This window comes from Thermobia domestica, chromosome 6 (genome assembly GCF_964235325.1).
Source record: "Thermobia domestica chromosome 6, izTheDome1.hap1.1, whole genome shotgun sequence".
In the NCBI taxonomy this organism is placed as follows: Eukaryota; Metazoa; Arthropoda; class Insecta; order Zygentoma; family Lepismatidae; genus Thermobia; species Thermobia domestica.
In genome coordinates, this window is record NC_137459.1 from 17,774,122 (window position 1) to 17,796,431 (window position 22,310).

The window sequence follows — 22,310 nt, forward strand, 5'->3', positions numbered from 1 at the left end:
CATACATTTCACTGAAAGAAAAAGATTCAAGTAATATAAATAGTGTATTCAAATAATAAACTTAATCCTTATAAAAAAAAAAAATCTTGCAGTCATGGACGTTTAGGTACAGTAACATTTTATCATCATTATTATTATTATTAACAACACTAGACAAAAAATTTAGTCCGTTTCTGTCATCACAGATGTCATTCTACTGAAAACTCGCGACCCACTGACCAATCACCGCTGAGGCATTACTTTTGTAGTTACATTGAGTGTGGCAGTCGGTTGTATAGAAACGGTTTGTCAAGATGGGTCGAAGAGAATACAGGTCAGAATTATCAACAAGCAGCCATTGTGTCTCAGCATGTCCATGGACGCACATTAAACTAATGTGTACAGTCCGCAGCAAAAAAACCTGCAACATGAGCATGAAAGTTTATAGTGAAACAACTAAGTCTTTTGCTCCAAAATAAGTGTGCAGGGGAGGACGCCGAGGTTTCTCGTGGCGTGATTCGTGCCACTTAGACGTTATGTTGATTCCCTGGGCTGTTAGGCGTAGTTTCACAATAAACTTACATGCTCATGTTGCAGGTTTTTTGCTGCGGACTGTACAATTTGTTGATGTATCAAAATGGACTATTTGGAGCAGTGGGTGAAACGAAAAAATAGGCACCTGAAACTACGACAACTACTAATGAGCAAGTAGATTAATATACTGATATTAACGTATACCTGCAAGAACTCATCAGGTCACTTCCACAATCGAGATCAGAGGCAGTGTTACTTGGTACTAGGTAAGTTATGCGCGGGAGTAACTAATTTTTTTGTCCAGTGTTTATTATTATTGTTATGCATTGGACGATAAAAACTGGAACTCTTGAAATTTTTTGTAAATGTAAACTACATTAAAATTGTAGGCACTTACGCTCATAACTACTGCTTGCTACACTTGTTACAGACATCCTTGAAACTGACTGTCGATCGTCGTCGGATGACTTGGTATCATCTAAACACACATTTACATCTGGTGGATAAAATTCCATCTGGCGAGAGAGAGGGGCGAGGAACAAAATCTCATTTGTCCCATAAATCTCAATCATAGGGTGAGCACACAATCTATGTTTCTGGAATAAAGAATATTATGTGCCTTATACTTACATAGATATAATCGGGCTTGTATCGAAATAATCATGGTATTAACAACGTTATCGAAAAACAAGATGTGATCGGAAAACCTGCAATTAAATTTATCTCCATACAAGATCTGACCGCTACACTTTTAAGTAACTAATATTACTGGAAATTGTACAAATATTACTCTGCTTACGAGCAAACAGTTATATAGAACCTTAGTGACAACGAAACGAAATCTCACGAATACTTCAACAGTTGAAAAACTCAAGCCTTTTCAATCCCATGATCATCTATTAAATCTTCCTGGAGTACAAAAAAGAATATAAAGGCCCCGCAATGTTCTTATGGAAAATGAAATTCGCTTACACTAATTACTTGTCCTTCTCGAGGTTATCTTAAGTCCCAATAGAGACAAAACTCAAACACTAAAGAAATATATATCGCACTAGGAACATTTTAATTAATTACTTAACTCTGTTAGTGCTTTAAGAGCATCATGAAACAAAAATACTTCAGTGGCTGAAGTGATGCCTTACTCGTGACTGTTCAGGTTAAAAACGTTGTTTTATTGCTTTTCCAATAATTTCGAAACAACTCCCAGTAGAGTGAACACCTTGGAAAGAACTGTACTGAAACTGGCACTGCATTTTTGAGTTCAGTCCGTCGGTGTATATTACTGTTATCCCTCTTTGTGGTTCTGGTTTCGGGAATGTAGCTGACTCAAAAACGAGAGGCCGAACCACTGAAAGGAAAATCTCGTCGCCGGGCAAACGTCGGTAACGTACTTTAAATAATAGTTTAAGAAAGAATACAAGCTTTAATTTAAGACGTGTTTAACGTAAACAAGAATATCATGTTGTGTATGAGACTATGTCAGTGTGCTGAGTCACTGAACAATGATACACTGACTTCCTATCTCAATGTGACTGAAGTCCAGGATTGAAGTCAGGAAAGTCCTGCCGTGGGAAGTTTATAAATTTTTCTTGCAGACTGTTTGTGATATAGTAGCCATATGGACAGCCAAGTTGCCACTAATAAGATTAACGTAGGTTAATCATAGATAGATGTGGAACTTATTCGCTGATATTAACAGCCAAGTCGGCAAACTACTGGCAGTCTCCAAATTTGCGTCGATCATACAGGAATTCACTAACTGTTCCTTTGACGTCAATTTCTGACAGTCTCTGGATAATATTGTCCACTTCTTTCTTCCTGATTGCTTCTATCCGTAATCTTGATTTTAAATAAGGGTTACATATCAAAATTAGTGTTGAGGTGTCTAGCCTGATCTTAGAATTTTTAGACACAATCTACATCTTTCCCGATAAGGTCATACATTTCAATAAAATGGAATTTAGTATATGACGACTAAAATGTGTCCTTACTAACATTCACGTAAAGAAGTAATTTTCGTTACATAAATGTGCCTTCTCTTCTCAGCTGCTAAAGAATCCTCACACACACTGCAAATAACTGATGTTTTTCCCCCCTCAATGATAGAAATTAAAATTATAATAAAAGATAGATAATACTTAAGTATCGACCCATTACATTATTAAATTCTGTTCAAAATCACATAACAATATATCTTCAGAACTAAAGTAACAGTAAAACCATTAAACAGGAACAGTAAAGCTAAAAAAGAAAAAAAGAAAAAAAAAAACACTGCAAGTATACTAACAACTATGAAGAGGGCCATGTCAAATCACATTTCTCAGATCCTAACACTCACAGTCCTCTTATTCTTCCGGTACAAGGAACAGATTGAAAATTCTGACAAACTGTCCGAAGAAATTAAGGGGTTTACTGTGTTGTTAAATTAACCTGAAAGAATGTAATAGTGATCTATACATTATGTTGTATACATATAATATATATTCCAGCATAACTCTGGAACGCCTGGAGCAATTAGAACCAAAATTGGATCACATACTATTTACAACCTGGAAAAGCATACTGTGGAGTTAAGACTCTAAAACACAGAGGGAGTGGGAAAGATGACATAATAATGATTAAAAAAAAAAAAAAAAATGATCGATATTAGTGTCGAGTCCATAATTTTCGGCGTCGCTGAGGTGGATTGTGACACTCTCGAGAACTTTTAAATACAATTTTAGCTTGCATTAGCAACCGTGAGGGCGGGGGGAGGGGGGTAAAATTAATCGAAAACAACCGATATTAGTGTCGAATCAATAGTCTTCAGCGTCGCTACGCTAATTGGTGACATTCCTGATGCCCACACCCTAGCGATCGTAAGGAGTGTAGGGAGGAGGAACGTGTGAAAACAAAAATTACTTACATTAGTGTTTAATGCCTAATTTTCGGGGTTACTGAGATGAATAGTGACACTTCCGATGCCATTTAAGTTCACGTTCTGCCCCCATTAGCACCTCTAGGGAGTGGAATGGGAGTAATATGCAAAAATAATCGAAAACGACCGACATTACTGTCAAATCCATAGTCTCGGATCGATGAGGTGAACAGTTACCTTAAAAATAACGTCGAAGTAGGAATTCAGTTCTCATCCGTATGGAAATTGGGGATAGGTGTGAAAAATGAAATGCCTAAGACGTCAGAGATTACTTCGGATCCATCGTCGATTACTGTTTTTGGAGTCGATTAGCTGTTGGATACCAATCCCAATGACCCTTAAGCCCAACCTTAGGCAAGAACGGGCATGTCAGCTGGCTGAGAAATTTACTAGGGAACGCCGAAGACACTGCTTGTAGTTATATATTCTACTCAGTTCTTTGCTCATACATCTGTGTGTATATATAAAGATATGTGTTCCACCACAACTGAAATGCATGAAGTTATTCCAACTAAACTGGGTACACACATGATTTACTATCTGGAAAAAATTGCTGTGGAGTACGACATCCCTAACTCTACTAGGAGTGGACGTAGATAGAGGACATAAAAATAATAAAAAACGACAGATACTAATGTCGAATAAATAATTTTTTGGGTAACTGATATGAATACTGATACTTCTGACGCTGTTAAGTCCAAATTCAGCCTCCATTAGCGTTTTTTTGAGGGAAGGAGGGGAGAGACGTAAAATAATCTAAAACAACTAATATTAGGTCGAATCAATCGTTCCTAAAATAAATTCAATTCTTACAGGAATTGCAAGTGGCTTGGTTATGATTTTCAATGTGAATTGTGCGTGTTTGCTTTCTGCATATCACCGACAAATTTGATGTTTCGAGTGCTCTTCCGATGACATCAAAAGAATGTAAGTCTGTGAATGCTTGAAATTAATAGTTCAACAATTCTACTGTTATTCCTGTGCACACTAGTTTTGACCATTTGTTATGAGAGTTCAAACAGAAGTTTATAGTCAACAAGAGAACTTCAAAATTTAAGCCACCTGACTGAAGTCTACTACGCAGCGGCAATTCCAATGCAATTCTTTCCTAGGCGTTTAATGAAAGTTGTTTCGAAATTATTTGAAAATAGTAAGGAAGCACCCTTCCAACTTGAATCACCATGAATAAGGACAGATCGATATATACACCGAAATACTGATGCTTCCTAATTCTCCCAAGATAAGGACGTGAATTAATTAATGCAGAAATTCGTTAATTTTTCTGCTACAAGCTGTTCATGTGCACGATGTATACGATCATAAATATAAACAAACATAGTGTTACCTGGAGTTTATGTCTATTGGGCCCTCTGATTAAAACATCGAAAACTAGAACATTTACTAATTTTAGTGAAAATGGCCTAAATCCGCTTTCCATAAAAAGATTGTAGCATATATTGTAGCTAACCATTAAATTCCAATTATATCACCTTAAGAATGTATCAGTCTACTTTCGTTACCACAAGCATTTTGTTCACTACCTACTGCAAATTTCCTTGAATTTCAAAGTTAAAATACGCGAGTAAACAGGGTTTGAAAACCCAGATCACAACCATACCATGCCAGCGCGTTTGCAAAATACTTCAAGTTACAGCCTACAGAGTAACTCAAGAATTATGCATATTGTTGAATGTCAAATGTTGATGGAAATGTTACTTACTCTAATGTACCCTGAAAGTTTTGGATAAACCCTGGCAATGGCAACAAACGCTGACAGTCTCGTGCGGAATGGGAACGACGCAATCAGAGCGTGGCGCACTGCAGGGAGAGTCGTCAGTTCATACCCTTTGCTACGAATCGCTGTGATCTCTTCCTCGGGTGGCAGCTCATTACCTTCGTTAACTATAAATCCAATAACAGATTTGAATGGATGGACATCTTTCTAGAAAGAAGATAAATTATACTCATAACCTCAATTCATTCCCACTGCATTTTTCATTAAAAAAGGAGCCGATTTTACACAAACAATATGTAAATACTGGTAAGCGATACAATAGGATGTACATACAGAAGGAATACCTTCGCATACGTTGACTGAAATATTAGTATAATGCTTCAAAGGTTTTCAGTCTCCTTCATCGGTACCTTTGTAGAAACATGAAGAGGAAACCTGTAGAAACTGAATGCAAGGGGAAAATAGTATTTTCTTCTTTAGCTTTTCTGAGCATATTGTAAAATTTATAATTTCTAGAGTTTAAAACAACGGAACAAAATAAATATTCATGCCTTGAGCATTTACAATGAATGAAAAATCAAACACATTAAAAAAAACACACACACACTTAAGTATCTACTATCGCTTGTATGTTAGAAATTCACTAAGGTAGAAAACTTTTTTTTTTTTTTTTTTTTTTGTACAAAACTGATGCCTTTAAAGACGCCAAATAATATTTTGTTGAATATCTTACCTTTTTCCGAGTTATGACGTGACGAATCAAGATGTACAAAACAATTTTTACGTACACTGAAAAATATCAATGAGGGAGACAGTCTTTGAACCAGTATACAAATATGGTCAACGGACACGAATATAAATCTTCTATTATGAAATGTGAACAACTAAGTGCGTTATCACAAAAGAGAATGTCAATTAACGTAAAGAACTTGATGGTAAAATAAACTCATAAGCTTTCAAACCACAGCACACCATACAACACATAATGCTGCTAATTGTTTTGAGGTAACCGGTAATTAACATCATAATAAACTGTGACGTCACAGCATTCAGTTGGAAATCACTACTTAAGATGTGCAGGAACTTAAAGAAGTTAAAAAATAAATAAATAAAAATTAAGAAAAACTCAGAATATTTCACACTACTCCTTAATACGAACCCAGCTTCAGATTACACATAATTCGTGCCGAAAATTTTGTGAACTTATCACAATGTAATTTTAACACTTCATTGACGAAACTATCAACAACGAACTATGTGTTAACTATTAGAAGACAACCTGTTTGTCTCTCCACAATCCTAACAACATTTTCTAATTCTCGTATCATTTTATTTAGTCTTAAAAATCACTCCTACACAGGCAGATATTCATGTTCTTCAAATGTATTTTCGTTTGTCCCTTGTCATACTGGAACTTTGTAAAACTAGTACCCGCATTAAAAAAAGTGGTATCTATAGCTTTGACCGAGATGAGATCATGAATTTAAAGAACGCCTAATGATCGTGTTAAATTAACTGAATAAATAATAGAAAACAGAATACGAAATTTTCACCTTTCAGTGGTCAGAACCTTTTGCCTTTGTACAGCAAACCGATCGCGGAGCAACAATATTCCATTCACTAGTATTTCTGTACAAAGCTCTCCATATACAGAGTAATAGAAAAGTCGTGCACATCAAAGTTAGGCACGAATGCTTAACTTCTTTATCCCTTTCCAAGCACTTCCGTACGACATTTCTTGAATATGCTGATAGCCTCATCAGGCTTTCTGATGATGAACGATGAAGCTCGGTCTCATCAATATCTTCCTCTCTGCAACTCAACCCCATTCCCGACAATGGGTAACTTATCGCATTATTGTAGAATTGTCTGGGTCCCTACATCCGGATACAGGTATTTCTGCCTAAACAGAAGATTAAAGAAAAAAGTGTGGAATTTGCCGAGAGACAGGTGGTATTTTCTAGAGTTAATGTCCGAATAATGAGAATTCTGCGGAAAATTTAGTAGAAGTTATTATTACCAGGCACGTTAATGTTATTTCCACAATTATAACTGACTGCTGGAAAGATTATTCATCGTTACGTAGTACTGGATGGTATTATTTGACGAAACAATTCTTCTGACTTTACAGACCCAATTAGTAGAGCCTATCCACAAAATACACGAAAACCTTGGTATCATTTAAAAAGATATTTAGAGTAAACTTTACAATACACTAGGGCTGGCTGGTTTAAACCAGCTGTTTTTTTTTTTTTTTTAAACAACTGGTTTAAACAAAAAAAAAAAAAAAAAAAGAAAAATGTTCGTAAAAGTTTAAGTGTTTGTAAAATCTTGATGAACACACATTTGTGGGTTATCACGTTTCACTCCCGTATATTACTCGTATTATATTCAGACCTAAATTCCCCATTCATTACTCAAAAAGGTTATACTACAAAAACAACTTTTTAAATAAGTTTGTAAGTATTTGTTTTGTGATTTTTTTGTAGTAGTAGTTATTGTTATGTAATTGCAATCAAAAAAAAAAATTCTAAATATTGTTTCGTTTCAATGTTTACTATTGATAAAATACATCGAAATGCCGTACTTTGTGTGTGTGTGTGGGGGGGGGGTCATACAAACCCCACGAGAGGCATTTAGTGAATTGAGAAGTATCTTTGGTATCTATTTATGTATAAATGAGTCTGAGCCAAAGTGGACTCAAATAATTCGTATCTTTATTCACTTTTCTTACTGATATGCAAATTAAGTCGTTGCATTTCTTTAGTTTGGACCAACAAAAGTCGTTGTTAACTAACTTGAACTAAATTAGTTCTTCTGTACTCGTAGTACTTTGAAATTGTCCATATATAATTCTGTATAATGGTTTCACTTGTGCAACTGTTTATCTTTTTGTCCTTCTCCAATGATTCTTGACAGTTATATTAAGAAGCATGTAAAGATCAGTACAACATATTTTTATCAGGATTCCTTCGTGAGTGAGTCGCCAGACGTATAGCATTTGTGGCCAATTAGTCCTGGTTCCGAGTTCAAATGGAGGACAATTTCTCTCGGATGTAACTCGAAAAGCGGTTTTTATTCCCCTTTAAGCTTATATGACCCCTTCCAGCATAACCCGGTTGTTGCATAATAACATCACGGCGAAACAGACTTATTTCTGTCCATATATGATATGAATACATAGAGCAAATTATTTAAACCAAAAAAAAACTTTGTTTAAACCAAGAAAACAGTTTTTTTTTCAATAAAAACCATGGTTTTTGCCAACCCTGCAATACACCCTCCAGCTGCGCATCCATAAGTAGGACCGCTTTAAAAGGGTATAGTACTGTAGGGTAGGGTATAGCAGAGTAAAACAGGGGTAAGAAAGGAAGTGGGTAGGAACGGGTTAGCTTAAGGTTACGGAAGTTTTCAGCCATTTTCATAAAATTAATAGAGCGCAATTTCTCGATTGTGAGTGAATATATCAGCTGGAGCGGGTATTGTAAAGTTAGCCCGATTTTTAAATTCTGATCATGGTACACAGTGCATGACGTTGCAATTGGCGTATTATTTAAGGTACCGTAGATGCGGGCTACTTGGACCCAATTTTGCAACAAATTCGTTCTTTCGGCCTATTTTCATCCACGAAAACTCGAAAGTTATTGTCATAACCCATATTAAGTGGAACTACAGACTTTATTGCACATATCGAGGACAGTTTTAGTTACATATATTAAAAACAAAGCACAGGCGATTATTATAAAAAAATGGGTCCAAGTAAGACTCGCGTTCGGGCTACTTGAACCCACCCCCATATTTTCCTACAGAAAACCATTGAAATCTGCTCTGAGACTAAGTAGGACGTAGGTGTTCCAAGAACAACACTTTTTATTTACTGCAAACCAAAGAGAGAACATTTTAAGAGGTACTATCAAATATAATGATTGTAATAGCTGATTACGTTTTCTTCTGCAGCTGGACGAGTCCTATCTATATTAGCAGCGAATCTAGTCGTTGACTGGAGGTGCATTTTCTAAAATAACTTCACTCAATCTCGACTGGGAAGATTGTCTTAGAAAGCAATGACAGTTCTCCCATGCATGGCAAAATAGGACTTCACAATAAATCTGAAATCAAGTTAATTAACGAGGAATCCGAAATCACAAACTTTATCAAGATGACTAGCAAAGGTTAATTATTCTTCTTCAGTGAACACTTTCAGATGGCCCGGAATCTGCCTTGACCTGTTCTTTAATCTTCTTTCTATGGTGGAACGACTTATCTTGAAGTGAGTTTCTGTTTCTTTTCGCGACATTTTCCCCGACTGAATTGCTGGTAAACATTCTTCAAGCTGTTATGAAAAATCGGCATTTTTTCGACCTGCAGGCAATCTTTTATATTGATGTACCATTTTGTACCGGTATCCTTAAGGAAACAATGAAAAGTCCTTACTTGTGTGACACGTGACAACATACCCTTATTTTTCATTGATAAAGATAACAAAGGATGGGGTGGGATAAAGATAACAAAAGATGTGGGACAAAATATCCATGTTTTCCAGGTCATATATACACACTTCATATACTGTATAATGCAATTACGCACACATCTTATTGTATATGAGAAAGTTTACCATGTCAGTTTCATTAACCTATATGTAACTACTTATGTGTTTACTTTGCATTGGTTCCACTTCCTTGCAAATAGTGTACACACATAAAAGTTTGGCGCCCAATAAATACACTCTTTTCGTCAACGACCTTTTTTACCAATGCTGCTCAATCGTAGCCTACCACAGAACTAGTTTCAATGTGTGTACGCCTGCATTATGATCCCATCTAACGGATCTAACTCTGAACTCACTCATTATTGCATTGCATATAGGACTTTAAACGAGTTTTTGGTATGGGTCCAAGTAGCCCGCAATTACGGTACTCAAGCCGAATTTTGTAAGGAAGCTACAATTGGTGAAAAGTATATCATTTTTGTAAAATATGCAAATGAATTGTACTCTTCACTTCTCGATTTCAGGCAGGCTAAGTTTATTTTTTCTTTTATATACATGCATACCAGGGTTGGCTGGTTTAAAAAAAAATTGGTTTAAACCAAAAAACGAAAAATGTTCGTAAAAGTGTAAGTGTTCGTAAAATCTTGATGAACACACATTTGTGGGTTATCACATTTCACTCCCGTATATTATTCGTATTATATTCAGACCTAAATTCCCCATTCATTACTCAAAGACATTATGCTACAAAAGCAACTTTTGCTTTTTTATAAATTTATGAATGTTTCTTTTGTGATTTTTGTATAGGTTGTTATTATTGTTATGCAATTACAATCAAAGAAAAATTCTAATTATTGTTTCGTTTTAATGATGTTTACTATTGATAAAATGCATCGAAATACCGTACTTGTTTAGGAGGGAGTTCATACAAACCCCACGAGAGGCATTTATTGAAATCAAAAGTATCTCTGGTATCTATTTATGTATAAATGGGTCAGAGCCAAAGTGGGCTCAAATAATTCGTATCTTTATTCACTTTTCTTACTGATATGCAAATTAAGTCGCTGTATTTCTTTGACTTGGACTAATGAAGGTCGTAATGAACTAACTTGGAGTAAATTAGTTCTTCTGTACTCTGTAGTATTTTGAAATTGTCCTTATGTAATTCTGTATAATGGTTTCACTTGTACAACTGTTTATCTTTTTGTCCTTCTCCAATGATTCTTGACAATTAGATTAACAAGTATGTAAAGATCAGTACAACGTATTTTTATCGGGGGTCCTACGTGAGTCGGCAGACGTATCGGATTTATGGCGAATTAGTCCCGGTTTCGAGTTCGAATGGAGCACAATTTCCCTTGGATGTTAAGCCGAGAAGCGGTTTCGATTCCGCTTCAAGCTTATGTGACCCCTTCCAGCATAACCCCCTTGTTGCATAATAACACCAAGGCGAAACAAACTTATTTCTGTCCATATATGATATAAATATATAGTGCAAATTATTTAAACCAAAAAACCTGGTTTAAACCAAAGAAACCGGGTTTTTTGGTTTTTTCAATAAAAACCATGGTTTTTGCCAACCCTAATACATACATACATATATATACCGTCTGTTACATAACTGCACCCCTTAAGAATAATCGATACATTTTGCGAATTGTTATATATATTATGAAGGTTATTAATTGCAATCGTTTCAAATTATTTCTCATACATCGTTTGGTGTTGTATCAACTACATATATAGAGAAAAATGACTCAAATACAATATATTACATAATAATACCCTACAAATAGCCATTATTACAAAAAAAAAAAAATGAAAATATTTGTTTTCATGCACCTTGTTGAATACATGTTAACATCTAATTAATGAACAAGTAAAGGATGCAAGCTTTTTTTGAACAGTACTGCTAAGTGTAGAAAGCCATAATAACTATGTAAATACCCTATTCAATACTTTGTATGTTTCCCATGTGCCACTTTCAGTGCTGCCAACCTACTTGGCATGCTGTGTACGAGAGATTGGCACAAGGATACGTCTAACTCATGGAACCAAACTTGCACCAGAGCTTCAATAAGCTCCTTTCTTGTTTAGAATATCTTCCCTGAAAGCTTGCTGAACATGATATGCCATAAATTTTCTATAGGATTCATGTCTGGAGAGTCAGGTGACTACCACAACCTTTTTATATGCATGTTTGAAAACCACTTCTTAACCACAGCAGCTCTGTGACACGGCACATTGTCATCTTGCAATATGAACTAACCTAAGTTTTCGCCTGAGAAATGATTCCCTGCTGTTGCTAGAAGTTTACGGTTCGAAATGTCCATGTAATACTGTGCATTAACAGACCTGTAGCAACTTTCTAGTCTTCCGACACCTTTTGACTTGGAACAGCCGAAACGGCCCCACAACATTACAATTTCACCAAATATCTCTGTGGGTGATTTACAGGAGCTATTAACTTATTCCCCATTTTCATCCATAGTCGGACGCCACTGTCATTTCCAAGCACCCTAAAACTTTTTTTTTCCATCGCAGAAAATTATATGTCCCCATTCTTCAATACCCCACGCTTCGTACATGCTAAGAAAGTGTTTCCTGGTTCTTATGTGAATTGCGTTAAGTATCGGCTTCTTTCTAGGTGTTGTCTTCTGAATTCCTTGTTCCTTTAGCCGTCTAACAACTGTCACGTAGCTTACACTAACACCAGTGTCATCGGACACAGTTTGAGCAATTTGTTGTGAAGAAGATTCTCTGCCTGTCAGAGCTAGGGCCTTTACTTTTCTGTCTATCCAATGGCTTGCTTTTCGCCTTCGGCCACATTTGTCTCTCAAAGAGGACTTATTATACATTGTTTGCTTGCTAATAACTCTACCAACCGTGGTATGATACAGTTCAAGTTCTTTTCCAATTTGACGATGCAAAATGCCAGCCAGTACAGCGCCAGTATTTTCCCTTGTTTACGAGGGATGTGTCGTTCAGTATTTTACCCATTTTTAGTACGTAATCGCACTAACTATTGAGGAACAATCACAAAGTACTAAATATCATATACAGATCATAAACAACAACAAGAACAGAAGTTCTCGAATGGAGCAAATCTTCATTAATAACGATCAGTCAATCACCATTCACTTGTGCATACATGAGGCAGCCATTTCAATACTGAATGCATTGCCACCTGTTGAGCAATGATCTTACAAAATCCATGAGCAGTACCAAACAAAAACATATCAAATGCAATGGCTAACAATTATATGATACGTTAAGCCCCTTTAGAGATAAAATTAATTAACAATTTCCTAAGGGAAATCAAAACATTGAAATTTTAGCAGGTGGTGCAGTTATTTTGTAGCAGACTGTATACATACATACATATACATATAACTACATGAGCTGACATAAATTATTGAGCACTTCCTGTAGGGCTACAATGATTAAATTTGGCATGATTGTAGCTTTCCAGAACTAACCGACAGGAAAATTGCCAGAAGTGAATATTTTTAATTTTTTACGGGGTCTAAAGAGGGGATAAAAAATTTCTCCATGTTAGGTACTTAGAATTGGAATAAAAACGTGGAATTCGGTATGCTTGCACATTTTCGTTAGCACTACCTAAATAAAGTAGTAAAAATAAAAAATCCAACTTTCGAGTGGTTTTATAGGGAACTGAAAAATCTTCCCCATGTTATTTATATGGGACACCTTTTACACCCACAAATTATTGAGCACTTCCCGTAGGGCTACAATGATGAAATTTGACATGATTGTAGATTTCCGGGACAACCAGCAGCAAACCAAATACTTTGCTTAATACTCAAATACAAAACAAATCAAGAATAAAAATAATATGAATAAAAAAAAGAAAACACACACCATTTCGTCATAGGAGAACACTCATGAATGAACTCATAATTGCTGATTGCACAACGAAAAAAAATAGCAAGAACACATGCGCAATACTCAATATTACTGAAAAATGTTCCTTTCCGCACACACACGTCGTTTTATTAAACTGAGCACACTTACTATTATTACAAACAAGAAAAACCAATAAACGCCCACTTTTACCATACGTCGAAAATATCTTCAACCTTAGACCACAACCATGATAGGTTTTCTCTAACTCAATTAAACCAAAACTAGAAAGTGCTGCAAAGCGATATGAGTTAATATCCGAATCTACTACAAACTTATTTAAAAACGACAAGTTCAAATTCGTTCTATTAAATTCATGAAATGGTTTCTCAATCGCATTTGCTAACTCGATCGTCGCATGAATCGAAAATTCAATTACGCGCTCCCCGTATGTCACCAACAACAGCACACACATACAAGCAAACAGAACATGTGACATCACACTAACAACCTACCATATGACTGTACATAGACACCTAGTGGGAAAAATATGAACTAAGACGTCACACCAAAGGTACGAACAGTTCCAACAAGTGACTCACACGCGAACAGTTCCAGGAAGCGACTAAATCTATAAGAACCGATTAAAGTCACTGAGTCAAAGTAAAGACTTGCCATGTGCAACATGTAAGTCATGCACTTTAAGACATATAAAGTGTTTTTCCACTATCCTCGTCTGTGCATATACCCAACACCGCTGACGCGCCTGCTCCCTACGGACGTACCCCCATCGAGACCCTGCCGCGTTCCTGCGCTACATAGCATTCGTGCTTTTTAGTGGCCACCTAGCAGAAGTTTGTTCGTGTTTTATGCACATGTTTATATTTCGAAAAATAATCACTACCAAGTGTGCAAGGGTCACAACCTAGTATTTTGGGGGGGGGGAACTAAACATTCCTTTTTCGATTTTCGCCTGGGCCAGCGACACTGCAGCAATGCAGTTTCACGTTTCACCCTTGAATCTATGGTGGGAGAAAAGTTCAATGTTCGGATGACTTTCGAAATCACATCCTCCATTCATTCGTCTAGCAAAAGCTACCCGCGCAAACGCCAATAATTTCCGTCCGTCTGCTATCAGCACAGCACGCGATGTTTCATTACACTTACGAAAATCCAACTGATAGCACAAACTGATTCGCGTCGTTCGACGTTTTCCGAGACAATTAACTAGTTTCCTATGAGTTCTATCACTTCAGTGCATACTCTGTTTAAGGAAGAAATACACCTAGTGACTTGAAATTTCCAAGTAGTCGCTACCATATTATTTGTATCAACGATAAAGATGTTTGTAAACCTGCCCATGGGGTTGGGTTGATTATGCATACGAAGCAACAATAAGTACTAAATTAATCATGAGCAGCATATCACATACGAGAAAATGGAACTACCCAAATATAATGCTTGCACTTTCTATTACAGTATTGAAATGAAATGAAATCTTTGAGTTTTACGTCCCACGCTTATGCCGGTTATGCTAAAGCAGACAGTGATGAATGAAAAGGTGAAATGAAGAAAGTGGGAGGAAACGGGAGAACCCCGAGAAAACACACACGGTGTTTGTCCACCACAAAGTTCACTTGGCGGGGCTGGGATCGAACCCGGAACCCCAAGCACCAGAGGTGAACGCTCTACCACTGAGCCACCGCGGCCCTTCTTACAGCATTATGTCATATCAGCAGACACACCTGAAACTTCCATTACCGACATCACATTACATTATTTCCAAGTACATACTTTCTATCAAAACAACATTCGATATACATTTAACTGAAAGGTCTAAGATTTCTTACATACAGAATGATACATTACCTCCATTATTTTAACGGTATAAACCACTTTACAAATATGGTTAATGCAATAAACATGCTTACTATTAACTCTGGATCCACGAAGATGCATATTATCCTTTTGTTAGGCCATGACATTTGTATATGTTTGAAGAAACCGTACGTATTCCGAGTACGGTTTGCAGAGCTTCTTCCTGGACAGTATTTGTAGGCAATCGTTATTTTCTGCAAAGGAGGTTCGCCGGTACGTACTTCAATTGGAGCCATAGCACCACTTGAGTATATAACACCAATTGCTCCCACAACTAAAGTAATAAAAATTAATAAGAGCACCGTGATCATATCCATAATGTCAAAAGACACAAAAATCACATTAATTCGTTCACGAAGCCCACAGCTGACTTTTCCCAAACCTCATGGAACGACATCTTCGATGCCGCCGCTTCTGACATCGCACAGGGGTGCCAACTTCTACATTTTTACATCATTGTAGATTTCCAAATTAGTTTTGTTTCATTACGTACCGCTTCACACGCTATAGTTATTATTAGGGCCCGGATTTTTATGTGCTAAAAACTGTAAAATATTTATATTTTTATGTGCTAAAAATGAAAAAAATATTTACTAAATTTTAAAATATTTAACATAAAATAACAAGGAAGACTATGGGACAAAGCCCAGTATAAAATAATAAATACTGGTACTCACCAAAATCTCATGTTCATCAGAAGTCCAAGGGGCTGCTGCGGCTCAGTGGTAGAGCGTTCAACTCTGATGCATGGGGTCCTTGGTTCGATTCAGGTTCGCGCCAAGTGAGCTTTGTGGTGTGCATGGGTATTCATGGGATTCTCCCATTTTCTCCCACTTTCTTCATTCCACTACTTCCTTCATTTCTGATCATCACTCTTCCCTTTAGCCGGCATAATTGTGAGACGTGAAACTAAAATTATTACATTTCATTAGATGTCAAGGTCTCATGGAAATTGCTGTGAGTAACTAACGGATTCCCAAATTGTCCTGTTGTCATGGAATAATACCTTATTTTGAGAAAAGGAACATTCTACATCACACGACGTTAACCTTGCGTATTTGAAAAGAGGTATATCACGAATATTCACAACATAAACTTTACTTGTATTTTGGCCTTCCAATGAGTTCAGAGTAATATTAAAAATACTGATGTGCTTATGGTTACCTCCCCTTCAACTACGGTCACTCGTCCTCCCCTCAGTTTTGGCTTCAAAATACAAAGCGCTCCTATAGACGGTTTGAAGGTACAAGTTACCCCAGCGCTGATAGGCAGAATTCATGACAACGTTATTTCTGCAAGTGGGAAATTGAACGTAAATACGATGGATGAAGTAATTTAGCCTATTTTTTTTTTCGATGTTAATTTCTCTCGATAGAAAAAAAAATCGTTGTGAAATTTAGAATAAAATAACGGAAAATTATTTAAAAAAGTATTACAGAAATGTCCAAAATATTTATTTACATAACATTTTTTTTCAGAAAAATGTAGTTTTATGTGAATAAAACTTGTAATATACACTTACTGACCCTTAATTTGGAAAATATTCGTTTCGGGCTTGTAAACAAAACTGTTTTTACATAAAAATCTGGGCCTTAGTTATGAATAACCCTTTTAAAACTTCCACTTTTTAAGGTAAATTTTAGACTTTCAGTCAAGCAGCTATGGCGTCGAGACCATTTATTGTAGGATCATGGTTCATACCTCGTTTTGTTAGGATTAAGCAGTGTTTCCAACAGTACCAGTCAGATTTTCCTAATATATAAATAAGGCAATTAAATTCCCTCCTAAATTAGGAAAACGGAACTTTTTTTTAAAAAAAGTGTCAATTTCCCGCGAATTTCTCCTCTCCCGTACATTACACAGACATGCAAATGTTACGAAAGAAATGTTTTCTTCATCCCAAACAAAACGAGGTATAAACCATGATCCTGGAGTAAATAGTCCTGGTGCTAAAATTCGTTTACTATTCTTCCCGTCCCATTGTTTCCTAATAACTACTAATTTACTGTTATTGAATAAGCTGTAGATTCAAGACTCTTTATCGTGAGTTTGAACCTTATTGTGTTCGTAATGAAGGAATGTTTCCAACTGTACCACTCAAATTTCCCTATCATGTACCAGATGTGGAAAAATCCTGCTAGAAAAAAGAGATCTTTGCCAGGAAAAAATAATAATTTTTCACGAATTTATTACCGAGCCCTAACAGCACAATAACATAGCAGGCATATGCTTATCATGTTCCCTCAGGTATATGCGAATGTGTCCAGTATGTGTCTTATGTACCTCTGAGAGAGAAATCACATGGCAAGTGATAGTCGCAGTCTATGTCCGCCCCTAGGCACATGCCTGACACGTACCTGGGAACGTGCCTAGTATGTTCTAGGTATGTTCCCCATGCCGTAAGCGTCAATGAACCACAAAATTACTCCCCCAAAATATGTTAAATCTCCCATATGCGTAATGTGTTTACATTAAGGTGAGTCTTAAGAACACTTTAAACAAGTAAAAAATGTAGGGCTATCCTAGGGTGGGCGCGAACCACAACTGTTGGATTAGTAGACGCGTGCTCTTCCGACTTGCCCACGGAGGCTATAAAATGAACGTCGCTTGTAGAGAGATAAATTGTTGAGGTCTTTTGAATTTGGCTAATCACAGTGCTTCTTTAACCGCGTATATTCGACGATAACCGTTTGGGATCAGGTAAAATCTGCTCGCCAGGTAATTTTATAACAAAATGACGAGTATCTATTTACTTTTTTTCATGGTTCATCCATATTCACTTTCAAATGATCGGCGACGGTTGCCATCTAATAAAGTTGATGTGTTTGTTGCTTCTAGTACACATTCGCTTAGAAAAAAAGCAACAAATGCAACAGATGAATTTAGAAAACCTTAATGGCGCATGCCTATCACATCTTCTACTGTTACGGTATCTGAAACAATATGTACCTAAAGGACGTACATAGAACATGCCAGATAAATGTCCCAACTGACGCCATAAAAACAAATGACTGTTAGAGTGCAAAACTAAGCCAGGTATATCAATGCTATATTTGTGGTACATAGTTGCAAATGTCAATAAGATGTAACAAGTACCTAAAACTGTAGGTAGCTGAAGTACATATTTAGCACACGTATATCATATGTTCCAAGTGTCGGGTACCTTAAAAAGTAGCTGGGACACCTAAATGGCATATCTTTTGCTGTTAGCGAACGAGGTACGAATCATGATTCTAGAATTATTAGCCATGTGCTATGATTTTTTAAAAATAAAATTTACCCTTTTCTTTTTCCCTTCATCCATGTTTGTGATGTCGCTGTCACCAAGCATCGTACGCGTGACTGCAAAGTGCCCATGAAACATATCTTTTGTTGCTTCCGTGTTTGAATGAATGCAAAAGAACCCGATGTGAAAAGCTTCATTAGAGATTTATAAAGCAAATTCCGAAGGTCGACGCCATGATACAGATCTGTACTAAAAGTCCCCAAAGGGTTAAGTACTGATTTATTTCTGGTATAGCACGACCAGCGAATGAGTGCAGCCGGCAGGTATTGTAACTGGCCCAAAAGTAGGTATATACCCCAGCATTGATCAAATATAACATTCTAGGGTACGGGTTTATTTGCTTCGGCTGTTCTGAGCTTAGGGTATAAGTAAAAAGGTTTTAAGAACAAATAATAAAGAAACTGACGGATAACAATAAAAAATGATATTATATACACTGAACCGATCAGTACCGGACTGTATACTTACTTTTGGGCCACCATTTATAAACTTCAGTGTTACCAACCGGTTAACTTGTAATTAATCTATCACAGTTCTTATTGTTTTGGTTGTAATAAATCACTTTATTCATATGTTCAAAACTTTTGGAAGTTATTTCCAGAACATTTTGTCACTCACCAAAAATTATACACATCCTTGATAATTATTTGGTAATAATTTTTATAATAAAAATAAATAATTTTTTTTAGTTTCACGTCCTACAGTGAAGCCCTTTAGGGTATAAGAAACGAAATTAATGAAAGTGAATGATTGTAAAATTAAATTTTTCCTACTCTCCAACCGGGAATCAAACCTGGGACCATGTGCATCAAAGACACACACGCTAGTCATTATTATGCTATTAAAGTTCATCGCAACCGGGACATTGGTTTCTGTGGACATCTTACGTAAATTCTACGTAATTTAAACACGACAGGGACATGAACACACAAATATCAGTAGAAAGAATCGTAATTCTACACGACAAAGGATGCCTACAGAGCTGTAAGTAGTGTGTGCTAATGAGATTTGCCTTGTTGTACAAGGTAGAGAAAGTGTTGCAATGTTAGGTGGTACTTAGTCAAAGTAGGTGAGGCTTTTTCTGTGAGATGAATTACCTGTATTACGTGAATCTTGATCAATCTGACCGCGTTGGCAAAATTATTCTTTCGTAATTTTTTATGGGTCGTTTTCTATTGAAGCTCGTTGTTAAAATTGTGATGTAATAAAATTAAAAATTGGCCGGAAATTTGATCCTTATGGTCCCTATAACCCCTGACCCCTCTAAAGAATGATCCCTTTTCCCTGTAAAGAATGATCCCTGTAACCCCTCACCCTGTAGAAAAACTTTTCTATTTTCTCGTATTATTTTTAGGGATCGTATGCATAGCAAAGTTGTGATGTAATAAAATACATCTTGAACACATATTATTTATTTCTTAATTGGATCGTAATTTTAATGGTTCGCTTCTATAGGAAGCTCAGCTTATTCACTTTTAGTGTTATTTATTTTTTGTGTTATTTATTCTAACACTTGTTTTTAAAATTTTTCCGAAGTATTAAAAAAGTCGCTGAACGATCTTTGATTGTGGACATATTATTTATTTTTGCTGCAATACGAAGGTCATCGACAAATGTAGAACAACCTTTGATTGTGATCGAATAAAAATATGGGAGGGAATAAACTTTATTCATGTGAGACATATTTTTCTTTATTCGTAATATGTAAAATATAAATTGATAAAAGCTTATAGCAGAATGCGGAGCAGTCTTAAGATAGGTCCTTTCTTCTGAACTCAGGAAACTAACTGAGGTTTTCGCGGGTTTTTAGAGCCTGGATGGATGGACGGAAGTGAAAGTTGGTAGCCTGGGATATTGACCTTATTGACACATGATGAAAACGACAGTAAATAGAAAAGAAGTTTGACGTCACGAGGGGTAGACATCAGAGAATACCGACGACGCGATAGAGAAGATTGGCGCCGTGAAGGGTGAACACGTGATTACCTTGGGACTATGAAAATACTTTAAAGACAGGTTATAACAAAAATATGTATAGATACATCATGAATTCCTACGAGAAAAAGAAACTTTGCAATGTTAACATTGAAGTATCATTGTCTGATACAGAATCAGAAATATACGAATATTCGTAAGATGAAGAATTTGATATGGACGCAATAGAATCACCAGTGCTAACAGTTTCATAAACCACGCCAACATCACCACCTGTATTATCAAGAACATCGAGATTTTGGAGTTTAGACTGTTGTTGTAATAATCAAAAAGTGGATCGAAAATGTATAAAGAAGGCTATCGAAAAATGGAATTTCAATAATACATTAATATGCGATAGTTTTAGAGAAGGATCCTATCATGATTATGCTCATGATTGTATGAATGTTCTCCACCTTGGAAACCAGTGCGTGGAGCATTATAGCAAGCCCTAGTGTTGAAGAAGATGTGTTTTCCTGTATGCAGACACATATGTGGAATTATTAAATTATGGAAATACTCGACGTTTTATTAAGAAAAGACAGACGGAAATCTGACATTCCAGATTGAAAGAAAAGTATAACAATAGTGGTAGTGTTTCATGTATGTTATGTACTGCTGAAAATATTAATGTGTATTGTGTATTAAAAATTATAAAAGTATACTTGCGCAGTAATAATGCAACTGAATGCGTGGAAGGCAAATTAAATATTCTCCATGATTGTACTCATCTTCATAATACTGGAACATTTGCAGCGAAGTACATATCTCTTGATAAAACTCTTAGTGAACTTTTTGAAGTGTTTGAAAAAGAACATGGTGAAATCTCATTTATTCGCTTTATGTGTAAACTTATGATCTTTTAAAAAATATAGAATTTGTTGGACAAATTATACCTTTCTTCATTCAGCGAACAAATGAAATTTCACCATGCGTAAATCAATATATTATTAATATTTAAGATTTTAAAATGTCTGATAACGAATTTATTATTCGTGAGTTTTGTTTAACCGCATGTGATTATACAGTAAATTTCCATTGCTTGGTAAAATCACCAATAGAATATAATTTATTGTCATTAGGTTGCCAAAAAATTTATTGGTTAAAATTAAATTTACATGGTTTAAAGTAAGTTAGCAGAACTGGATATACTGTATCATTCATACGGAACCTTGAATATCAATTATGTCCAAAGAATTCAACCTTTTACTGTAAATGTTTATAGAAATCTCTTCGGATTAAGAGAATAATTGCATTAGATAATGTTATTGATTTGGAAACAAAACATTGCCCTTCATTAAATGAAGTGTGTGGAAGCAAATTTAATGAATATTGTTCTTTTGACACAAATATTGCAAAGAATAAGGGTGTGCATATCGTAATGCACAACAGATGAATTATTGGCGGAAATATGAAAGATCAACAGCATTAACTAATGTATTATCAAGATTTTAATGTTTTTGTTAGGAATTGTAAGCAAAATGCAGGAGTGTAATTAAAAAAAACTTATTGTGATTTAAAAAAAATATTGTAGTAAAAATGTACATATAATAAAAATGGTATATATATAATTAAAAAATGTAAATATATAATAAAAAATAAAAATATGTTTCTCTTTTTAAAATTTTTTCCATGTTTTTAAACGATATCATAT

The 22,310-nt window shown here is 35.7% G+C and overlaps 1 protein-coding gene across 2 annotated transcripts in view; it reads right to left on the bottom strand.

Moving 5' to 3' along the window:
* The window catches only part of LOC145687858 (testis-expressed protein 264 homolog), a 42,405-nt gene extending 26,581 nt beyond the window's left edge, over nucleotides 1–15,824 (bottom strand). For both annotated transcript variants that reach the window (XR_014131803.1, XM_081761348.1), the window contains exons 1-3: nucleotides 15,450–15,824; nucleotides 5,151–5,372; nucleotides 911–1,109 (exon numbers count right to left, since the gene is read on the bottom strand). Coding sequence is in view for 1 of the 2 variants with exons in the window: in XM_081761348.1 (XP_081617474.1) it covers nucleotides 911–1,109; nucleotides 5,151–5,372; nucleotides 15,450–15,713 (685 nt within the window). In the remaining variant the exon portion in view is untranslated. The remainder of the gene's footprint in view (nucleotides 1–910; nucleotides 1,110–5,150; nucleotides 5,373–15,449) is intronic.
* Nucleotides 15,825–22,310: the final 6,486 nt, after the last annotated feature.